General features: G+C 35.6%; 1 protein-coding gene across 1 annotated transcript in view; it reads right to left on the bottom strand.

The window, feature by feature from the left end:
* The window catches only part of LOC124183868 (protein abrupt-like), a 158,818-nt gene that overhangs the window by 63,365 nt on the left and 72,237 nt on the right, over window positions 1-23,216 (bottom strand). Inside the window, exon 8 of the mRNA XM_046572980.1 lies at window positions 12,056-12,170. Within this exon, the coding sequence (XP_046428936.1) occupies window positions 12,056-12,170 (115 nt within the window). The remainder of the gene's footprint in view (window positions 1-12,055; window positions 12,171-23,216) is intronic.

Below are 23,216 nucleotides of genomic sequence, written 5' to 3'. Positions count from 1 at the left end.
CACGTATAATACGCCCCGTTATTCCGCGCTGTTTCTGCGATTGGAAAAATCTTTCCTCAACGTCAGCCGGGCTTCGCAGACCGATTAATCGAAAGTTTTTTTAGCCCGATGTTAAATGGATGAATCCTGAGATTCGACCCGATTTAAATTTACTTCAAGTTTATCTATCAAGTGCTGTTTTTATTTTATTTTCTTTAATCTATTTTCAACGTGGTTCGGAGCTTATAATCGATGAAAATCGGGGCGTCGAGTGCCGGGCAAATAGGCGGCGGATTAAATTGCCTCGAGAGCCATTCGGATGCAAACGATTGGTCCAAAAGCCGCTTCGATCGGATTTACGAACCATTGATTCTGAGGCAATGGAGATTTGTCTGGAATTCTAACACATTCAAAAGCTGCAGATATGTCGCCACGTGGCATTTGCCTGTATGAAAACATCACACTTCGAGTATTCGAACATTTCTTATTTTTAACCATTTTTTTACAGTGTAGACATAATTGTTATCTATCTTCCATTTTCTTCACTGCACCGGAAAGGTGTTATTCAATACTCGTTCAGACACAAGACGATTTGAGTGTTCACTCCAGTAACCCGCGGATGTAAATGTAATAAACTTATATTGTCGCCCTCATCCTTTTTCCCTGTTCAAAGAAAACTCATAACTTCGCAGCTAAGAATATTCCGATCCATATTTTACCGCCAAAATTTCACTAAGAACGCCAAATCCATGTAAATAAACGAGTACATGGACGACTGAGAGGTTTTTGGTCCAAAATTAGAGCAGCGATGTACTTTCATAGTAATCTATTATATTCTAATATCGTATCACTACAGCCATTGTCAATAAAATATTTCGCTCGTTTTGAGTTAGAAAAATTGAAGTCATTGCTCAGTGCGCGGCAAGTGTGGAAACGAAACATGCACGGAGAAAAATTTCATTTGTTACAGTAACTAGAAAAATTCAGTAAAACGGGTATCGTTAAAAAAAAAACTGTTTGAATATCGTTGAAAATACGAAAATCGACTTACGCGTAAACATTTTGCGCTATCGTCGATCCTTTTTTGGTAATTGCAACGCAAAATCAGTTTCTGAGGTTTACTCTACTTTTTTAGTTGAACAAGGCTTTAACGTCAATTTATCGTTGCGCGAGCATTAAATTTGCGCAACAGTTGCAAGAAAATCTAGTAACAGCCAGAAAACTAATTTTCATTTTCTACCTAGAACTATATTTTTCGATTGTGTTAAAAAATAAAAATAGTTAAGGACTGAGCGGCGACCGGAACTAAAAATTTCTCTCAGTGTACGGATATGTATTATTATATGGATTCGTGGATTTGAAGCACGGGAAAAAGGCGTGAATGAAATTAAGAAATCGTTATAAATTACTTTGCGATGGATTCGTGAGCTAAGAAAGCAAACACCAGCTGCTCGCATTCGCGTTTCGCAAACCCAGGCGTGCGATCGATCACTTGAGTAATTTTCAGGGAAGATGACAACGAAACCCTACCTGATACATTATCTTGTAATTTTTCACCGTAATGAAATTTCGTTTCACAGGTCAAATTCATGAGCCTCCAGGGGAAAAAATTTACAGACGACGTTTTTTTCCTCGACTTGTTCTTTCGTCGCGATGGTGATCAAAACTTTTTACACTTTTTACGACAGTAATTACACTTTCTCGATTCAAGCGTCCGGTACATCCGGTGCAGTATTAAACCTTGCCAGTCTGTCGTGTCGCAGAAGTAAGAACTCGATAAAAACGAAAACAAGGTGTAAATAAACGTCAAACTGTCAGAAATGTTGGGATAAAGTCTCGTCGGTATGAAATTATTCTGCGATATCTTCATTGCTGGGGTAAAATTCAATCCAATCGAATCGAACTAATGATTTTGACCAGCGATGAAATTTTCTAGGAGATAATTGAGGAGTCGAAGATAATCGTAGATCGGTGAAACATCGTATCTATTTGATGACATTGCACGGAGAGACAAAATCTGAGAAAAATTACCCTGCTGTCTATAATCGTGATGTAAAAGACACCTAATGCATTTTTTATTCATGCATGTTACAAAAATTATAGGTTTTTATGAAAAAAATTACTACCTTGCTTGGAAACTGTGTGTTTCGGCAGCACAAAATTTAAAATGTGACGACGCATTTTTCTGTAACTAAACTTTGCGCTACCGTCGATCATTTTTTGTTAATCGCAACGCAAAATCAGTTTCTTCGGTTTACTCTACTTTTTTAATTAAACAAGGTTTCAACGTCAATTTATCGTTGAACAAGCATTAAATTTTCGCAACAGTTGCAAGAAAATATAGCAACAGCGATCCTAATGAGAAAGAATAGGATACTAGACTTTCCGGTAACGGCTGGAAAACTAATTTTCATTTTCTATCCAGAACTGTATTTTTCGAGCGTGGTAAAAAATGAAAATAATCAAGGACCGAGCGGTAACCGGAACTTAAAATTTCTCTTAGTGTATTCCCTAATTAGCGATGTTGATCAGAGCTCAGGCAATACTGACGGGCAGTCTACACCAGCTGCGGGGTCCGCACCCCCAAAATCCGGGCTTCGATAATACAGCTGCCACTTGAGGCCGGCGCCGTTTATCGTTATTGGCAAAGGTCGGTGCCGAGGCGATTTTGTCTCCGTAAGCTGGATTGGCAGCGATTAGAGAGGCACTAAACTTCCCTGAGCAAGCCGTGTTGTTTTAGTTTAAAGTTGACTTTTCGCGCAGCGAATCGCAGACCCTTTTTACCTCCCTTTTTACCCAAGTGAATATCGCCATTTTTCACGGGTGAGCTGAAATTAATTCGGCGGTGCCGTTCAAACATTTTTTGCTTTATGCTCAAGATTCAATCTCTCCGCAGGATCGGTCAAATACGCGGTTTTATGATCTGATAACATCGGGCCAAATGAATTGATATTCAATTCGGTGAGCGTCAAGAGTTCGACGAAAAGTTGATGGTCGGGTCGGGGTTGAAAATCCGAATTTGAAAAGTTCCGGAAGCGTCAGATTCCGACTTTTTTTATCGCGAAATTTAAAGTTGATAAATCAAACTTTGACGAAGTATCAAAGTTCCGAAACGGCGTAACTCGGACAAGTCAACGTTCCAAAAGTGCAAAAATGAGAAAATTTAGAAATCTGAAACATCGAAATTCTGATAATCGAAGATTTTCAGTTCAGTGAATTTCTGGATTGGTGAAATTTCGCCACTTTGATTTGTTTTGGTTTTGGATTCTCGATATTTTTACGTTCGGAATCCTGGTCATTCTGATCTTTCGCACCCACTCGTTGATAACCACGTTCTGGGAGTATATTTTAATTTTCGAAAATTTAACTCTATCGAAACTTTATTTTTCCGGCATTTTGCTCTATGTCAAAACTTTACTTTTCGGAACTCTGCTCTGTAAAAGTTTGAGTTCTTTGCTTCAAGTTTCGTCGTCAAATAATTCGTAATTAGGCGCTTTGGGAACTTCTCACATTTGGAACTTCAACATCGCCCCAGATAGTCAACGATTCAATTTCAACCGTTTGATTAGTCAATTATTAAAACAAAAGGGTCTCATTGGTAACGTTCCCAGCTAGAAGACGACTGCAATCAAAGAACAAGCAATTTTGTGTCGAGAGGGTTTATTCAAGTCGTAGATATTGGTGAGAGATAATTCTTTGCTAAAAAAAATATTAACATCAAGTGGGCGCAATGCTATAAAATATTTGTCAAAATTACAGAAAATTTACGAAACGTGTTCGAACGTTACGAAACTGTTATAGTAAAAGCTTTTCCAAGTACGGTGAGAGTTTAAAATTTGATCTACATATCTGTTCGTAAATGAGTTTCACATGATTTATAACATTTAAACAGAATTTTGACATCATCTTCATCACCACGGGTAAAAGTTGTGAAAACTTTCTTATTCCATGTACGATAAATGTAAATGAACATCATTGTCGAAGAAATTGTGGTTTTCCTTTCTTCGGAGTGCATAAAAAGTATAATCGAGTAAAAAGTTGATAACTGTTTCATTTCTATTTTTCTCTTTTTCTTTCCGTCTGCGTCAAAGTCGAACGATAAATTTTCTATGGCTTTGAAACGATCCGGCACGTATTTCTGCCATAGAAAAGATATTGAATAAGAATGAAAGTTTACTTTTCTCTCTTCGGCACCGACGCGTTGACGGCAAAAAAATTTACACCAATTTATTGTCCGACTATGCATATCTATACGCACACTATTGGTTAAATACACAACCAGCCGACCGAAGAACTGTGCGGGTTAAAAAGTTCTGGGAAAAAGATTCTCGCGCTTTTTAACGCTTCCTTTCCTTTTTATGCACAGAAAGCTGCGAAGGCGTGCAGCGCCAGGGTTCGATAATGCCATGAAAACCTTGAAGTAAATACATTTGAAAGGTAGGTGCTGATTTGAATAATCGACGCATCGAGCATTCGTGAAAATTTCACTTCGACATCGTTAATACAACTTTTGTACAATATTGAAGAAATATTCCAAACCCTCTGTACGGAGGAAAAGAATTATTTGAGTCAAGTGATATTCGTGTGATTCAATTAAATGGAGCGAAGACAATACTTGATACAACAAAATACTTTTTTTGAACGAAATACTTGTGACAACGCTTAATGTAGAACTGAATCATCGTGCTGACTATCAATTTATTCAAGATAACACGGCTCGAGTTACTTGCAATAATGTGAATTTTGTATCAAGAAAATGAGTGATTGGAATGATTAAAAATTTTATTGAACGTATGGTGATCGTTTTGTTTCAAAAATACTAAATTTTAGTATGGAAACAAATTGAGCTCGTCTTAATACACGTTTTGTTGAGTCGAGAGTTCAACGGTTGAAACACGTAATGAAACTTGTTGTTACAAAAATCTTTTGCAATGACTGAACATCAGAGTTATTCAAACGCATAAAACGTATTCTTTGAATCATACAATTTGTCATTCTGCTGACTCAAAATTTTGCGGAATTTATCCAACATTTAATGGGTCAAACCCGAAGACTTATCGCTGTACGTGTCAAAGTATAAATTGAACGTACGTCAATAGTTTTTGTTTATTTGGAGTCGGCGTCAATTTCGATTAACCGAAACTTGGTATTACGCTTTCTCTGTTTGTAATATGTCTGATGACAAATTTAATCTCACGTTATCCGTATCTGACTTCCTAGCCGATTACCCGGTTTTATAAATATCTCTGAAGCTACTTCCGTGGCGAGAAATTTCACGGCCTAGTGTTCGTTTATGGTACAGGTATACCGATGTCTACGATGAATCATATATTCTCTAGTTGTTTCAAAGCGTGTGGTATTTTTTTTATCTCGTAAAGAAATTACTGCAACTGATTCAACCAGTTACGCCAAACAAGCTACGGTTGGATCAACAGAGGATGGCATTCCAGCGATGTAAGTCTTTAGTTGTCTAGATTCGTCTACTTATTTCATTTGAAGTACCTAGTTGTTTCTGTCAAGAAACATTCAACTTCGAGGAACGATACGTAAACTTGAAATGAAATGATATTTAGTTGACTGAATTTTGGAAACACATCGAAAGGTTCATTCGAAACGATACTTCGTTCGATTGCGACAAAAAAGGGTTTTGCTGAATCAAGGAATTCGCCTGACTAAATCGTTTTGAGAAACTAACTAAATCGAAATTGTTAAATCGAAGTCATCGTATTTGAGACAAATGAAAGATACTAGATTGAAATGAATGAACTCCAACAAAATCTATTTTTTTTGGTTCAAGAATTTCTTTACCTACGTTTGAATTCCTGCGGCTACTCATATCATATATGAAAAGACAAAAGAGTATGAAATTGAATTTTTTACGTGAAATTTCGGTAGTTTTCAAAAAACAGAAAAACGCGCTCATAGTTTCTTAGTAAAAATCTGCCGCGTTCGTAAAAACTATTCATCCTATTTATAGATTACACGTCGAGAAAGTTTTACTTCATAAAAGAAAACAAATACGAGAAGCGAAGCAGATGCTTCGGTGCGTTGAAATTTTGAAGAGGTATATTTTTCGATAGGTTTAATTTTTGTCCTACGCGAGAATAAGCAAGGGGATGATATTTTCGCAAATGAATTTAAAGAAGAAGAAAAAAAAGTCACGAATCCCGGTGTCGTGGCATAAATTTTTTGAGACATGACTTAATTGTGAGATAAATTTCAATTTTGTTTATACGACGCATTGTCTTTGTCATCTTTTTAATCCCATGCCCCACTATTCTTCATAAGCTGAAAGGGAGAAAATTATAAGAGGGCGACCTAATTTGCTGGCGAGGAAGAGCGAAACTTTTATTCACGTCAGATTATATTTTTGTTCTTCTTTCTGGCAGATGCTGTGAGTTGGAAATAAAAACAACCGTCGTACACAACACACTTCAGCTCACGTAATTTCATGCTCACCCAGAAAAAATACGGAAAAAAGAAGCAAAGAGTAAAGCAAACGAAGGAAGACTGCGAACATCGCCGTAAGATGCTGAGAATATTCTCAAGATCAAAGCTTACCGGCTTTAAATTCTGACGTTTCTATTAATATTCATTTCACCCAGGATGAAAACTGTTTAGGAAAATAAATTAATAAAATTTTGAAATTAACTGCTGGAATAGAAAAACGCGAAGCTGATGTAAAATAACACGAAACAAATTTCCACCGACGATGCGGAGGCAACGATATTTCTGCTGTAATACACGCAGCTTGATGTTTTCCTGAGAAAAGTTGTCGACGGTTATGCAATGTGTATGTATAATTATCTACCTGTAATAAAACCAACGCGCATTCTAGGCATGAACGAATTGCAATTTAACTGTAAACTTCGATAAAAGGTACGGATGTGTTGGAAATTGAATCCAAAGCATTGCGTGGAATTTTTGCTAACGATATGTAATACGGTAAAAAAAAAACGATGAACCGATTATGTGTAAAATTTCACTACAATGAAAGCGACATTCTTTTGTTCTTGTACTTAAAAAAAAATAATTTTGTGCTTTTGTGATTTCTTTTTTACCAATTTCTGACAAATTCTCGAAGTGAAATACAAATTTCGACAATAACGTGTCGTTTTCTTTGTTCTATTTTTTTTTTTTTGTTCGTGTAAGAATTGAAAATACTTTAGTTTGCAATAAAATCTAGCAACAGTGATCGTAATGAGAAAGAACAGTAACGGATATTAGAATTTCCGGTAACAGCTATAAAATTAATTATCATTTTCTACCTAGAACTATATATTTTCCGATTGCAGTAAAAAATGAAAATAGTTACCGGAATAAAAAATTTCTCTCAGTGTAGAATTTACGATAAAGGGGAATGAAATCGTGGGCGATGGACGTTGAAACACTCCATATATGTAGAACACCTATACATATAACACCCACTTGACATCCCTCCCTGAAGAGTTAGCGAACGTTACGGGTATGCGAGACTTGCCCGACATAACTTGAAACTTTATTGCGAAAGTTGTATCCCCGGCGGAAGTGCAACTACAGTAACAAATTCGAGAACTACCTCGTTTCACTGCCTCCAGGTACGTTGCTCGTGTAAGCAATAAAATCAGAGACGAATCGCGAGCTTTTATATTCCAACTTTTGAACGGGTAGCAAGTTGTAATGAGGAAAAGCAGCAGGAAGAAAATAGAGCAAGAGTACATGCCTGGATGCAATTAGTCGAACTTGATAAATTAATGCATAAAATTCAACTCGGTGTACTCAATGAGGTTCCACACCTTCTCTGAAAATGTTGCTAAGGTCAAAAAAAAAAAAAAAACGAATTCTAGTTGATTAGTTTTAATAACAAGGAGTTGATTTTAAACTGTCGTAAATTTTATGGAGTTTGTTTCCGAGTCTGAGAAACTCCTCTTCCATTTATAAGAGTAAAAATAGTGCTTTCAAAGTTTCATAATTTCACAAACATGGATCACGATTTTTTTTAAATTTTACAGTGATTCTATGATACTAGTGATAGTTGCTGTATTATTATTTCTTTTTTTGTTATTTAAGAAATCCATCACTATTTACGGAGAAACGAAAACGCGAGGGGGAAATAACTCGTTGAATTGACGTATCGGTAGCTTTGTGATTCAATTATAATTCAGCTGTAATAAAAAAAGAATTAAGTGAATTAGCAAAACATCAATTGAAATAATTAGAATTACCTGAGAAATAACTGGTCGAGAGAAAATTAATTGAAATTGATTTGAATTAGTGTTTGAATTCGTGCAAGAATTAGCTCGTCGCAAAGAAAAGAAATCAACTTCTATTAAAAGCTTTAATTTAAATCAACAGGAAATAAGAAAGAATAAATTTGAAATTTTTTAAAACTCAATTGAATTGCAGTGAATTTAAATAAATTGTATTGAATTAAAAGAAAGTGAATCTGAATTAATAAAATTAATTTGAATTGAAAAGTTAAGTAGAATTATACGAATTGATTTGAATTAATTCAACTGAAAAAATCAGCGTGTCACTCAAATCTCAAGTTATTTTCCACTTGTGAAAAAGTGTGTTGAGCTTACGTCACACGATTCAGCATCTATTCGTTTCAAACTTGCAAATATCCATAACTTCGTAGTCTTTGCCGAATCGCCATAAGAACAAACACGCGCGTAAAATAATTTCTGCACGCGTGATTTGGCGATCGTCCAAAAACATCTCGAATGAAACCGAGATAAAAGCGATCGTCTTTCGAGTTTCTTTTTTGCAAAGTAAAGCTTATGCGAGTGCCCCGTCTTCTTCAGGGTGCAAATGGATTTCGTAGACGACGTTGACTGTCGTTTGGACTCTTGTTCAGAATGGTTTGACGGTAGGTGCTTGGATTTTTTTTATAAACTTGACAGTCTGTCGCGGTCATTTCGTTCGCCGTCAATTGCAGAGACAAGCTTTGTGTGCACCATGTGACTCGTTTGAGAAACAAACGACGTCGGCTGAAGCGAGCTCTTAAGGTCACGCGGTGCTCCTACCTTTACCGACCGAGTAAACTCACCCTTTTTCTGCCTACATCGAATGAAAAAACTAACGTAAAGGGTTTGAATTTCGACAGTGCATCGCTCTTTGCGCAAAGTATCTCATCTTGGCACTTTTTGGTCCCTGAAATGCGGGAAATGTAGGAATAGTAACACGTGTCGAAAAACCACTCGTTTTTTGACTATTTTCGAGATACCAGTAACTTTCCGGAAATTTATCCCCTTTTCGTTCGTTTGTTTATTTAATATAGGAAAACAAAGGTGACTATGCTCGGTCGGTAAGGGTAGGAGTACTACATGACCTTAAGGTTGTTCGGGCGTTGGAGCAATGTAAAGATGAAAAGCTGAATTTTTGATGTGTTATTAATCGCTAATAAATACGTAAGAAATAATTATTCTGAGAAAGATCTAACGTGCAGTTTTTGTGTAGTTAATTATTAAAAACTGGATACTTAACTCGAGAATTATTGTTTTTTTTCTTTTGCAAATATATCACAAGGAATAGCGGTAAATTTCAAAATATTTTATTCTTTCATGAAAAACTGATTCAAAAATGAAAGGGTCGCCGTCACCGTTTCTTCCGCAATTCTTAGAACGTGAATATTACCGTATTGTTTTTGACTCGGGAGATAATTTTGACTATAGCACAAGATTACTTTCCCATCGTTTTACCTCACAATCATTAGCCTCTAACAGGCTACTATTAGTCAGATGGTTTGACTAAAAATGGGTGTAATCAGAATACAGCGTATTACAAAAACTTGATTCAAACTTGCTGTAATCATTGTTTTGATGTATAAAAATTAAAAAAAAAAAATAAAAAAAAACTCGTAATTTTCATACTCGTTACAATTTGAATCGAATTTGTTTACCCCGAGATTAAAAGATACTGAGGTCATAAGTGAAAATTTCTCGCAACCTTGTACGAAATGTTCAACTTTCATACCAAAATCCCCGATTTTGATGGAGACATTTTCAAAGACCCTTTAAATCACGGTTATGGGTTGTGGTCGCGGTGAAATGACGCTGAATCGACTGAAGTGAGGCGTGAATGGTCTACGGATCAATTCTCATACCCGTTAACTTCCCAGTGTTTCCTTGAGCTATTTGGGAGGAAAATACCCCGCTACCACGACGTCTACAAAGGCAAGGGTTAGTCGGTTGCTCGGTTTTCGGTTCAGGAATGCGAGAAGCCCTTAAATTCGTTCGCGTCTCGGTGGTGTTTTTTGCGAAGCGTTGAGTCTCCTTCAAAGTTTTAGGAGTTGAAAATAATGGGGTGGATTTTTATCGCGAGAGAAATACCGGCAGAATTAGGGAATAAGAAATTATCGTAAAAAAAGTTGAACGCGGCGGTATGAAAATGGAGGCGTATAGGAAGGTAGGGTGAGGTTCTCCATTGGAAGCAACATTTTTATGGTTTTTTATTTCGTTTTTAATCGGAAAACTTGTATGATGGCGGGAAAAAAAAATGGATAAAAAAATCGTTGTGAAAAGGTATCACTTTTATACGCATTTTGAAAGGGCAATCTCGAAAATGGAAGGTTTTCCATTTGCATAATACGAGGAAGATGTCACTTTTTGTAAAAAAATTGTCATCATTCAGTTCCATATAATGATACAAACTTGATTTTAAAATCGTATTGCAGAGAATTAAACTCTCTACAAATATGTCCAACGAATGAAATCCGTAAATAAAACAGTTCAAAATTTGTAAGACTCGACTCGGAAGACAATGTTGTGTGAAAATTCATCTTCAAACGTCTTTAGTGGCTGAATTATTGGTTTTAGAATAAAAATGCAAATGATAAATCGACCACAAATATTACTATAGATTAAAGTCTGCAGTTCCAATGGTTTACAAGATGTGAGTCTTGGATTTTAATTCTAGGTGAAAATTAATTTTTTGAATCTCTTTAGTGGTCAAGTCATTGACTTTTTAAAGAAAAACCAGATCACAAATTTGTACGCGATTCAATTATTTACAAAATGCCTGTAGAATTTAATCGGTATCATTAATTGCGGCCTAGTGACGGCAATTTAAAAAGAAGAAAAAAAAAAATGTATCTTCCCAAAGTTATTTAACTCTTTGAGTCACGCGTTATCGTGCCGAGTCAACTTTTATGACAAGACAGTACGGATCCTGTGGTTTTTGGGGTCGCTGATTACGAATATGAAATGAAACTTAAAAAATTCAAGATGGTGGATCCAACATGGAGGACGAAAATTTCAAATTTGATTGAATATGGTCAATAAACTCTATTCAGGGGTTTTTGAGGTCACTGGTTACGAATCTGTGATCAGATTTTGGAAATTCGTGATGATGGGTCCAATATGGTAGGTGAAAAATTTTAATTTCATCGAATACGGTTGAAAACTCTATGCAGGGTTTTTCAGGGTCGCTGATTGGATTCGGCGTACTAAATTTTCAAAATTTAACTTCAGATTCGTAACCAGCGATCCCAAAAACCCCTAAATAGGTTTTTTTCTCCGGATTTGATCGAATTTGAAATACTCGTACGCCATATTGGATCCGCCATCTTGAATTTCTAAAATCCGATTTCAGATTCGTAATCAGCGACCCCAAAAACTTATAATTTGAGGAAAACATGTAAATGCGTAGAGGAGTAACTTTTTCGGAAATAAATGGTTCCTTCAATTTTCACGATCTTTTCAATCAATTTTTTTCCAATGATAATAACTTACATTATATCGCAATAATTACTCTCGAGTATCGAACATCTGTTAGTATACCATTAGAAATAGTAAAAAAAACCGCAAAGAAATGTGTTTAAAAGTTCTCCGAATATCCAAAAAATTGATATAAAATAGGTGGTAAGAATACTTACCACTGTGACTCGATGGGTTAAATGGGAAAACTTCGAGTTCAAAGATCGACCTTTTAAAATTGGATTTGATACATACCCTCGGGGGGTTGTCTTTTTTGCCATGTACTACAAGTTTTACGGAAGGGATCGTACGGAAAATTGTTCCTCCCAAAGAAAGTACCTACCTCGTTTGAAACGCGGAGCAGATATATTTTTTTTCAATATGGAGGAAAAACTCACCAGATATATCGGATGGACTTCATCTTGAGGGCGGTCGAATTTTCTTTGCACTTGTAGGCCAAAACTTGCTTCACACTGCTCACGTCCACCGTTGGAAATCTCGAAGTCACATACGCTGGAATTAAGCAATAAACAAGAGTCGTAAAAAACAATAATCTTCCCCACTCAGGAACGTCCATAATCTTCCGTATCTTTCATTCCATGATTAAAACGTTTGCAGATTTATCGAATGATAACCCGGTTTCTGGTTTGGGGGAGAAAAATGGGGGAGATAATTACATCGGTCCACAAAAAAAAAAAGTGGTCTGTACATTTCAACAGACCCACCTACCTTTATGTATTTTAACGCGCTGAATCCGAATCTGAGGTCCGTTTGGTCCGTACACCCTCAAAATTTTGAGAAAAGTGCAAAAAACCGTAAAAAATGGAAAAAAACTGCAGTTTTGGTGATAAAAAAAATTTCTCAATATAAATCATATAAGTTTTAAATGTGATTCGATCCGCTGAGTATAAATCTGAAGTTTATTTTGCCTGTAGGCCCTTAAAAAGATAAATAAATTGCAAAGAATCCCTAAAAATTGCTATAAATTGTATTTTTAGTAATAAAAAAATTTATTAAACATGATTAAATTTATTTCTCGCATATTGTGATGCACTAAATCCAAATAAAAAATCTGTTAACGTGAATCAGTCAGAAATTTACCAAAAATCGTTCAAAAAAGCATAGAAAGATAAGGTAAGGAACGAGCTTTATCGATATCAAGGGAAGTGGAATGTCAACGTGATGGCAGATTTTTGCTGGATGCTGAAGAGAGAAGTAACGAAGGACAATAAAAAACGAAAGAGAAACCCGTTGCGTAGTTCATTTGAAGGCAAAAGAGTTCGACACAAACACAGAACAGCTTGAAATCGATAAAGCTCGTTCCTTAACTTATCTTTCTAAGCTTTTTTGAACGATTTTTGGTAAATTTCTGACTGATTCACGTTAACAGATATTTTATTTGGATTTAGTGCATCACAATACGCGAGAAATAAATTTAGTCATGTTTAATCAATTTTTTTGTAACTGTAAATACAATTTATAGCAATTTTCAGGGATTTTTTGCAAATTATTTATATTTTTAAGGGCCTATAGGCAAAATAAACTTCAGATTTATACTCAGCGGATCGAATCACATGTAAAACTTACATGATTTATATTTAGAAAATTTTTTTATCGCCAAAACTGCAGTTTTTTCCATTTTTTACGGTTTTTTGCACTTTTCTCAAAATTTTGAGGGTGTACGGACCAAACCGACCTCAGATTCGGATTCAGCGCGTCAAAACACGTAAAGGTAGGTGGATCTGTTCAAATGTACACACCACTTTTTTTTTTTTTTTTTTCGGGCCGGTGTTATTATTCCGGAAAAATCGAACGTTCATTTCACACTTTTCCGCACACAAGAAAAAATAAACACATTATTTTTGTCCCTTTCACATAATATGCAGAACTGTAAAACGTAAAAAAAAAACCTGTTTTTTGGCAGTTTCGGAGAATCTGCCTCGATATGGATTTCACATGTAGAAGGATCCGATTTTCTTGCACAAAAACTTACCAACGTGTTTTCCGTAAGCAATACTCAGAAAAACAATCTACTCGAGTACGAGCCTGTTAGAAAATCCGCTAGCTCGCCTAATCCAAGTAAACGATTAGAACAATAGGTTCGTAATAAATGAAAAATTTTTGTTCCAAAGAAGTCGAGAAAGTTTGAGGGTACAAAAATTTGAGGATTTGCATAGCTCAGTGTACACTGTAACATCCAAATTTGATTCGTCGTGAATATCGAATTATTTCGCAACGGCCTTTGTGCACAATACCAATTGTACGAATATCGGTGGAGGTTTTAGGTACTTTTATTTACCGAAAAACGAACGTGAGTGAGAGTAAAGCGGAAGGTCTGATCTGTGAAGCGAGCCGGTTATTCGCGAGTGAATTTTACGGAAAATTCGGAGCCACGTTTGTGTCTCGGCTGCTACGCCGTAGCGAAAAATCGACTCCGCTTGCTACGGTAACGCAAATCCTCTTTCGGCTGGAATAGAATTTGAAATGGAAATTGAAATATATACAGAACTCAGACCCGCTGCTCGTGACAACCAAAACGCCCCGTTTTCTTCTCTCCACACGCTTTTCTGCCCGCGCGAACAACCAATAAGCAACAATAACTCTGCGAATATTTGGTTTCCAAGATCCGGAAGCTGAAAGCTCTCTGTAGTCAGCCAATTTTTCGCAGTTTATTTAGTAAATTTTTTTTCACTTCGCGTGTTTCGCCCGCCGCCCGGAGGAAATAAAGCCGTTTTTTATCTCACCAGTATTTTATCACCTATAATCGAGGGCTCGAAGTCAGAACTCCCTGAAACCTAATATTACACTCACGAACTGCTCAAAAGACGCTTGTCGTACGATTTTTCATCTTTTCAGTTATCCTTGGAATGATTTTGGCACGATGAAACTTTTCGTGTTACTACGATATTTGAAAATATTAGGATTTCTACGATTTTAAAAGAGACATTGCGATATCAGACATTTAAAAATGTCTACGTAATTATTTTACCGAAAGGAATTTTTTTTTCATCGATCTAAAAGCTTTCGAGAGTCTGAATTCGATGCTTCTCATCTTTTACAAGTTCTGCTAAAATATTTCACGATCCTGAAGACTTTTGCATTGTCACTAATTTTCCATTTTCATGCTACTCAAAAATTCACACAAATCATGGTTGAACGTGTCTACGGAATTCCTTCAGATTTTCACACTGCGGTGATAATCAGTGTTGTACGTTATCTAGATAATTTTATATTGAATAAAGTCACTTCATCTTTCATTTTACAGAGATACTGGGAGTTAAGTTTATCTTCCGTCTTCATCTGTATAATTCAGCTGTTCATTTCAATCTTTGTTTACGGTACAGAGATAAAATGGACTGTTTACTCAAACATTGTTAATTTACTCAAACATTCGGAATAGAGACTCCGATGTAATTTTGCCAAGTTAAATGATTCACTAAAAACATCTTCCTGATAAAAGTTCTTCGCAATCAACTTTCACTTGGAAAAAAGATGTTTCGGGTGGCGAAATGTATATTTCGATGCTCTTAACTAATTTTTACGTAAACTTGCCACGTCTTTAGTTGTTTCAAAAAATTAATACTATCTATACAGTTAACCGTACTAAATCACTCGTAACTCGATAAAAAATTATTCGCACCCGCATTTGATCAAAACAGTTATTTTTCTTCGGCGTATTAAGAATTTCCCGTTTTTATTATTATTATCTTTCAGATTATCCACGATGAAAACGAGGATAACCTCGTCTTTTACAGAGATAACCGCACGATAAAAACTATCTTTCATTTCGTCTGGATGAATTTGTGCAACTATTTTTCATCGGCGTATTAAGAATTTCCCGTTAATGTATTTATCTTTTTGATTTCCCATATTGAAAATGAGGATAACCTCGTCTTTTACAGCGATAACCGCATGATAAACTATCTTTCATATTGCCTAGATGAGTATCTCATCCTCGTCTAGACAATACGGTACTCATCATCTTGTACAACGCTGAAGTGAAAATTCCTCGCATACGTTAAAACTTAAAGGTTTTCCGGAATTTCGACCGCTATGACGACTCTTCCGGGAACCGCGAAAGGTCGGCAGGTAGCTCACCAGGGACAATTTGAAATTTAAGATAGGTGGAAAGTGGAGACGCGATAACCGCTGATTGCCCTTTCTCGCGGGAAACAAAGCAGCTGTGTTTCTGCGTGAACCGGAGCCGGAAAAAGTTGACCCACTTATGTCTGGCAGTGTCACCGAGAAATAGATCGCCGTTCCCGGGCAGTGCTGTCAAGGGTGCAGAAGTTCCATCCACATTTTTTCCCTTGAGCAATGAAAGGTTATCTCATCCACAATTTTGACGCGCGCCAGGGGCGTAAAAAAAGGGAAAAAGGGTTGCGCGCGTACAAAAACTGGATTGCTGATGCCATGAATTTTTTGAACGCACATTTTTTCGTTGCACACGTCGACCAAGATTGAAAATTGACTGGCAGTAAACTCATCTCGAAATTGATTTAATTCAATGTGGAGAAATTTTTAACTTCCCACAGAATCGGGCAATAATCTGCGAGAATAAAATACTTCGTGTATACGGTGAATTTATTTCAAGAGATACGCGAAGATCGGTTGAAAAATATGGACGAAAGTAATTTGATTCAAACTGTTCAAAGGGCGACGACAAAAAGAAAAAAAGGTAAGCGGAAGAAGGAAAATTGTCAGCGCGTGAGGATTTCAAGATCCATGTTCAAATCCCGACGAAGCTGATTTCTTTGCGCAAATTTTTTTCGACTTTCTTATTGTGAACTGATTTTCTCATATTTCGCAAACTGGGTGCACGCCCTTATTTGTTTCAGTATCCAATGTTTTCATTTTTAAACAAACGATGTACGAATTTAATTGAAATCAATTATGATTGGCAGTGATCTCGCCAATCGTACGGTAACTGTGAAGATAACCTTTCTTTCAAGTCTGAAATTTTGCAATTTGCAATTTTTCGTGATGGTGAAAATGGCGAGGGTTAAGGCCAGGTCGAAATTGCGTAGAATGCCCCTTATTCTTTGGCGATAATTTTATTTGAACCAATTGGCAGACGCGTTGCAATAACTATTCAGCTTTTTGTCAGAATGCGATAAAATCCGATCTGAACTTAGAATTCCGAAATTCGAATTCGCGAACCCAAAATAACGTTAATCAAGTCTTAAAATTGATGCGCGAATTTTGACGGTTGCGGGTTTCGAATCAGAAATCCAAATTACCAAATTCGAAATCGTGAATCCAGTATGGTGACGATCGATGTTATTTTGAAACCCATCCAAGCCGAATAAAAATCACCATACACGTAGGATTTTAGAGTCGATCATTTTGAATCGGAAGTCAAAGTTTTAAAATCCAAAATCGAAATAACCCTACGTGTTACAGCAAAATTTATGATCCGTAGGTCTAATACTCTCCTTTTTAATCCATGTAAAACAAATTTATGGCGGAATATGGAAAAAAATGAATGCAAAGATAATTTATTTTCCGACTCTTCTTTTGTCTTTTCTTTTAAAAAGGGGGCGACGAATGCAGGAAAATACGTTCGTACCGTAGTTATTTTCCGAAAAATCAAATTTTCATAGTATTGGAAAGAAAAAAAAAAAAAAACCCCTACTAAAATGCCTTTATATACTGAAAAACTTGTTCCCGTTGATCTTCAAATTGAAGTTGAAAAATTTTTAAATCAACAATCGACGAATACCGTCCATGCGAAATTTTCGGTTGGCTTCTATAACGGGAAAATCATGTTAAAGTCACTCCATAAAAAGACGGAGTTACGAAGGGTTCTGGAACCTCTTAAAGTCCGAGGGATTCGAGCAAACGCTGCTCTGCGAGTGGAAAGGTACTGATTGACAAAGCGTCGTTACACAGTCCCGCAAAAACGAAGCAAAGCACGATATTCATTACGTAAAATTCTTGGAGAAGCTGAAGAGAAGCGAGTCGGTTGCTCATCCGTCGAGTTCTCAGCATTGTTTTGTCAATTTTAGGGAGAATGAAAATATGAGTGAATTTGAAACGTTACGCAAGCGTTGTAACAAGCTTAAATACCTATTTCAAGACAGACAATCACGGGTGAATTGATTTCACGGTAACGATAACTGGAAGTAGGAGCCGTTAACGAGATTGACAATTCCGAGATACGGATTTTCCTGTCGACCTTTCACGAACGAGAAGAGATGAAATTTATCGTCATGCTCAGGTGGCAATATGTTAATATTTTGGCTGAAATATTTTTTAGTTTTGAAGTCACGAATATTAAAACTTCTTTTTAATATTTAAAAAATTTACTGGTTAAGAATGTCAATTTTTAATCCGAATCATTCCAAGACTGGTTCCAAAATGGAGCAATCCGATGGAAAAAAAAGAAAAAAACATCAGCACCTGGTGAATCCTGAATTTACAAAAACAAATGCTAGTTGTGAGCATTCGAGAATTTTTTAAGAAATTTTTAAATCTTTTCGATTTTACGATAAATAACACGTTCGAAGTGAATAAGAAGTGAAATTGATATTGAATAATTTTTTTTTGAAATATAGTATTGTAAAATAGTGTCAGACGAGATGTTGATTTTCACTGAAAGTTGGCGAAAAAAAATAATTCCCACTTTTGTCGCAGGTAATGATGGGATATTTCGAGTACGGTGTAATTAATTATTTTCGAATATAAAGTGGATCGAACAAGGAAACTTTTTACTCCTAATTGAACGTAAATTTGAGCATTCTGAAAAAAAAACCGATAATTGTATACAAAATCGTTAATTTATATTTTTTCTATCCTCTTCATTTTCTTAAAACTTCGATTCCACACAAATCTGAGAGTAAAAATTCAGAACCCTTTCAACTTGAGCCAGAATTACCCATATTTAGGTATAATTTTTAAATAAAAAATAAATCTCCCGACCTCAGACGGTAATGATGCACAGAATAAAGACACATAAAAGAACGTCGATTTTTTTTCAATTATTCAACATTCTTCATTCTCGTTATCAGCGGTATTCTTGTGTTAATTTTTCGACACTTGCATACGTTCGAAAAGCAAAGAACTTCTCATTACCCGGGTGATTAATCGTATTGTATTCTGAAAACGTTTAATGAAATGCGAATCAAGAGAACGAAGAAATTCTGAAATAAGTCGTATAATCGTTCGAAAAATGTGTCGGAGTGAATAAATTTTGCATTAATTGTCCGCAAGCCAGTTACAATTTTTTGCGAGAATTTTAAACGTTATTAAAAATAAAACGTTACGAATAATCATTTGCATACCCGAGTCGATTAAGAACAAAAACGACAGGTGCAAAAAGTGCTGTTTCCTCGATTTTTACCGACTTCAAGGGATTCGACTTCGTTCAATCCTTCAACGAAAAGTTCAGAATACTCTCGTTGCTCTGTTTACTCAGTATTCAATTTTAATCCCTATTCTCATCAGCACGTAACTGTCAACAACGGCGTTAAGTTTTTCACATAAAATTCAAGTGAAAAAGGAAAGTAAAACAAGAGGAAATTGAGATTGATATTTATACGGGGTTTGCTTCGTTTTCGTTGTATTTATGTAAATATAAGAACACAGCTGTTTATTTCAGGTAGTCAGAAGCCAGTGACTAAGTGGCGAGAACTTGAGCTGATAAAAGCTGGCTGATGCGAAATTTGAGATAACGAGAGAGGGGTTTTAATTAATGATTACGCCGTTATTATTTTCAAGATAATTATCTCGACGGTTGATTTAAACCAGTGAAAATTTTCCAACAGAGTTATTAATTCGCGTGGAGTTACTAGAGCTTTCAAACGGAATTTGGATGATAAGTCACCTGTGCAAAATCAAGAATCGCGAAACCTTCGGCTCTTGCGGTATTATTAAATTTTTTTTTTCAAACCTCATTTCTTATTGCTTGATTATGCCATGAATGAAAGATTGTTCGTACTGTGCATTCATTGCCCGGGATTCTCTATCAGTTCAAAATATCTGTAATTTTTAATAATTTCATTACTTACTTAATAATTATTACATTCGTAAGCTGCAAAGATCTTTTTAGAAATGCAAAGTTTGGAAATATTGGAGTTATAAACAAATGCGTGGGTATCGATAATCCGTTTCAAATCTCTTTAAAATGGTTGAAAATTTAGCAGATCCGTTCGATTTCACTCTACGACTCAGAAGACTATTTTCTACAAACCCTTATTCAAACCCTTATTTTTTATCATGGGAGCATCGTCGGATATTCAATTTTATAATATTTCGCCGATACTGATTATGATATAAAGTTGTAAAAAAAAGGTAGGGTGAAATCAAATGTGCTAGATTTTAAAGCATTTTCAACCGATTTAAAAAGAAATGAAATTATCGGTATCTAAATTTTTGTTTATAATTCCCGTGTTTTGTATTCTCGCAATTCGTGTTCGTAATGCGATCTTCGTATCTTTTATCCGATAAATACTTGCACAACTATTACGTAACACAATTTATACGAAGTATCGATTTTTAGTGCCTTTACCGGAGCAGATTTCACTGAACATTCGAAATCTCTGCACTGCGGAAAACAGTAAAAGAGCAGAAAAAAAACTTATCGACGCGAAATTTTTTCGGTAATTTGTTTCAGAAGCGAGGTTTTATTTAATATAATCGACTTGGTTTTACTGGCATAAAACGTAATTAGAATCGGTTTCGGAACTGGTGACGTCTATTGTATAGTAATGATTTTTTTTTCCAACACCTGCTTGGAAAGTTCGATTTTCGAAGATTGCGGAGTGTGCGTAAAGTGCCTTATTTTTTAACAGTGCGGTAATAAAGCGTTGGCGCATGCGCACAAGGGTGTGAATACAAACATTTTGTAAATTGGCGTGATCTAGCGTGCAAAATCTGTTCACACGTATAGAAATGAGAAATAATTAATCTCATTAATAATTAAGAATTTTTCAGGCATTAACAGAACTAAATATATCATCACATATTTCATCAGAATCCTCTTTATTTTTCATGCAAAATTTTAGCTTCCATTGGAAATTGTATGAGAAACAAGCTTGATTTTTTTCAATTTATGCGACGATTTCATTCAAATATTTATGCTAATTAAAAAACGGGTTTGATTTCGAGGGAAGTGTAATTGATACGGTATAATTATACATATTTTGAAATGCGTTATCTATTAATTTCGAAACGAGCCCCATCCTGTACGATAAATTGGTCCAGAGATATTAACTGTGCTGGACGATTAAAAAATTTTTTTTTTTCTAATTGTAATCCACCCCGTTGAGCCCCAAAAATACTACCACTGAAATTCCAATAAAATTTAAAGTAATCTTTCCAGTCGCACACAATGCATATTCGGGTGGTCCTTAAAAAGGTCATTTTTGAATTTCAACTATGTCAACTCCCGAATCAACTCCAAATGATTCAAAAGCAAATTTGGATTTTTTTAAGATTTTCATCTCCACTCTAACCCGTGCCGCTAGAGTTGATTTTTTCGTTTAACAGGAAATCTGCCAAATAGATGACAACGAAATTTGATAAAGCGAGCTTTTTTGGGTCGCTCATTGGGAATCTGAACTCGAAATTTCAAAATTCAAAATTCAATCATCATCAAGAGGTCCCAAAAGTCAGTCGGTATTGCCATATGAAACCGTTATTTTTAATTTTGAAATTGCGAGTCCAGATTCGTAATCAACGACTAAAAAAAACCTCCCTACATCAAATTTCATCGAAATTAATTGGGCAGATTTACCGTTCCCTTGAAAAGGGTTGAATGGGAAAATCAACTCTGGCCGCACGGGTTAGAATTGAGATAAAAATCTGAAAAAATTAAAAAATTTAACATTCGAAATCCAAAAATGATCTTTTCAAGAATCATCGTTAACCAACTTTTATAAAATTTGAAATCCTGACCATTTCAAGAGTGTCCGGTTTGATGTAAATTGACTCACATGTGATTAAATGACATTATATAAAACCATTCGATGACTCTCCTGTCAAGTTGTAGATTTTTAATAGTCAACGACGATCGTGTTATCATAATAATGCAACGAATCCGATAGAAATCAAAAAGAAAATTTGATAAAACAATCTCTATGATCGTATGGAAGACCGATGAAAGTTTGGGCATTTTTCGGTGAAAATTACAGGTTACGAAGAACGTTCAGAAGCAAAGAATTCCGAACTTTCCGTGACGTTTTCCCTCAGGCGAAACTGCCTACTTTCGTCTGGTGGCCAATTTCCTTTTAATCCTGACTCGGTTCCTTGACAATGTTGTACAAGGAACCCAGAGAATATAGTCCAGGCTGAAATAATAGCCAATAGAATCGTGACTGGTTGGGATTAGGTTGACGAGGGCGTTTCAGTCCTTCAGCTTCGTTTTCCACGGTCAACGGGAATTCTACCGTGATCTTTGCAGACCGACCGAATGTCAGATACCGCACGAGCGAAAGATAAATAGAGTTTTGTCTAATTTGCGAAAATTTTCCGCCATTTTGTAAAAGTTCACGTGAAGATAACCATTTTTAAAATCGATGAAACATTTTTGTAAAATCAGGGACTCGAAAACACGTCTTTTCGTCATGATTCAAAAATGGGATGAAAATGCTGAATGTTTTTATTTTCTTGAATTTTTTTATGAATATATATAATATATATATATATATATATTAGAGGATCTTCGCTTTGCACGCCAACCACCCCGTTTCGACTTCAGTGAGGTGGGAGTTAAGGGGTTAGGTGGGTTTCAAAATTTCGAAAAATCGAATTTTTTTTTTTTTTTTTGCTTATCTTATAATTGAATATGTTGAGAATATTCCTTTAAAATTTTAAAACGATCCGAGTCATATTCTAAGAGATATAGCCTTTGGATGTTTCACCCATCAGGCTATAACCGAGTGTGACGCAGTTATATGGAGGCAGATATATCGAGGCAGCTGCTTAGCTATTGTTCGTTTATTTTTGTGATGCGAATACTAGGCTTAGGACTTGCCGGATGTAAAAAATTCTGTGGTTTGATGGATATAAGTTCCTCATTCTTGAATGCATCAACGTATAATTTTTATGTTGATAAAATACATGAGTGCGTCATAACTGTTGCCGAATCAATTGTGTTGTCTGCTGCAAATCAAGAAAAAAAATCAACGTGTGATGAAAATAATGTTGAAGATACGACAGATGTCACCGTGTCAGGTGATGGCACGTGGAAAAAACATGGGTTTGCATCATTATACGGTGTAAGTACGATTATTTACATGTTATTTGAATGTAAATCTTCAATCGCGTTTTTCTCGAAACTACATTTTTGAAATCGGTAGTCACGATTTCTGGAAAACTTATGAACCGATCTCTTTCAAATTTTGCACACTTCTTCCAAATAACATTATCTCGTACTTGAACGAAGGATTTTTTTTTTTTCTATTCCAAGTAATTTTTCAAGACCATAAAGGGAGCAAATTTTACTCAAAATAAGGGTTTTTGGTTTTCAACGCCGCCAAAAATGTAATTTTTTTTTTTTTTTTTTTCCTTCGTCCAAGTACGAGTTTTGAACATCTACTAACAGAAAGTTTTTGGTTT

The sequence above is a fragment of the Neodiprion fabricii genome, chromosome 5, assembly GCF_021155785.1.
Source record: "Neodiprion fabricii isolate iyNeoFabr1 chromosome 5, iyNeoFabr1.1, whole genome shotgun sequence".
In the NCBI taxonomy this organism is placed as follows: domain Eukaryota; kingdom Metazoa; phylum Arthropoda; class Insecta; order Hymenoptera; family Diprionidae; genus Neodiprion; species Neodiprion fabricii.
The sequence above is the reverse complement of the archived record's forward strand: the minus strand, read 5'-3'. Positions and strand labels throughout refer to the sequence as shown.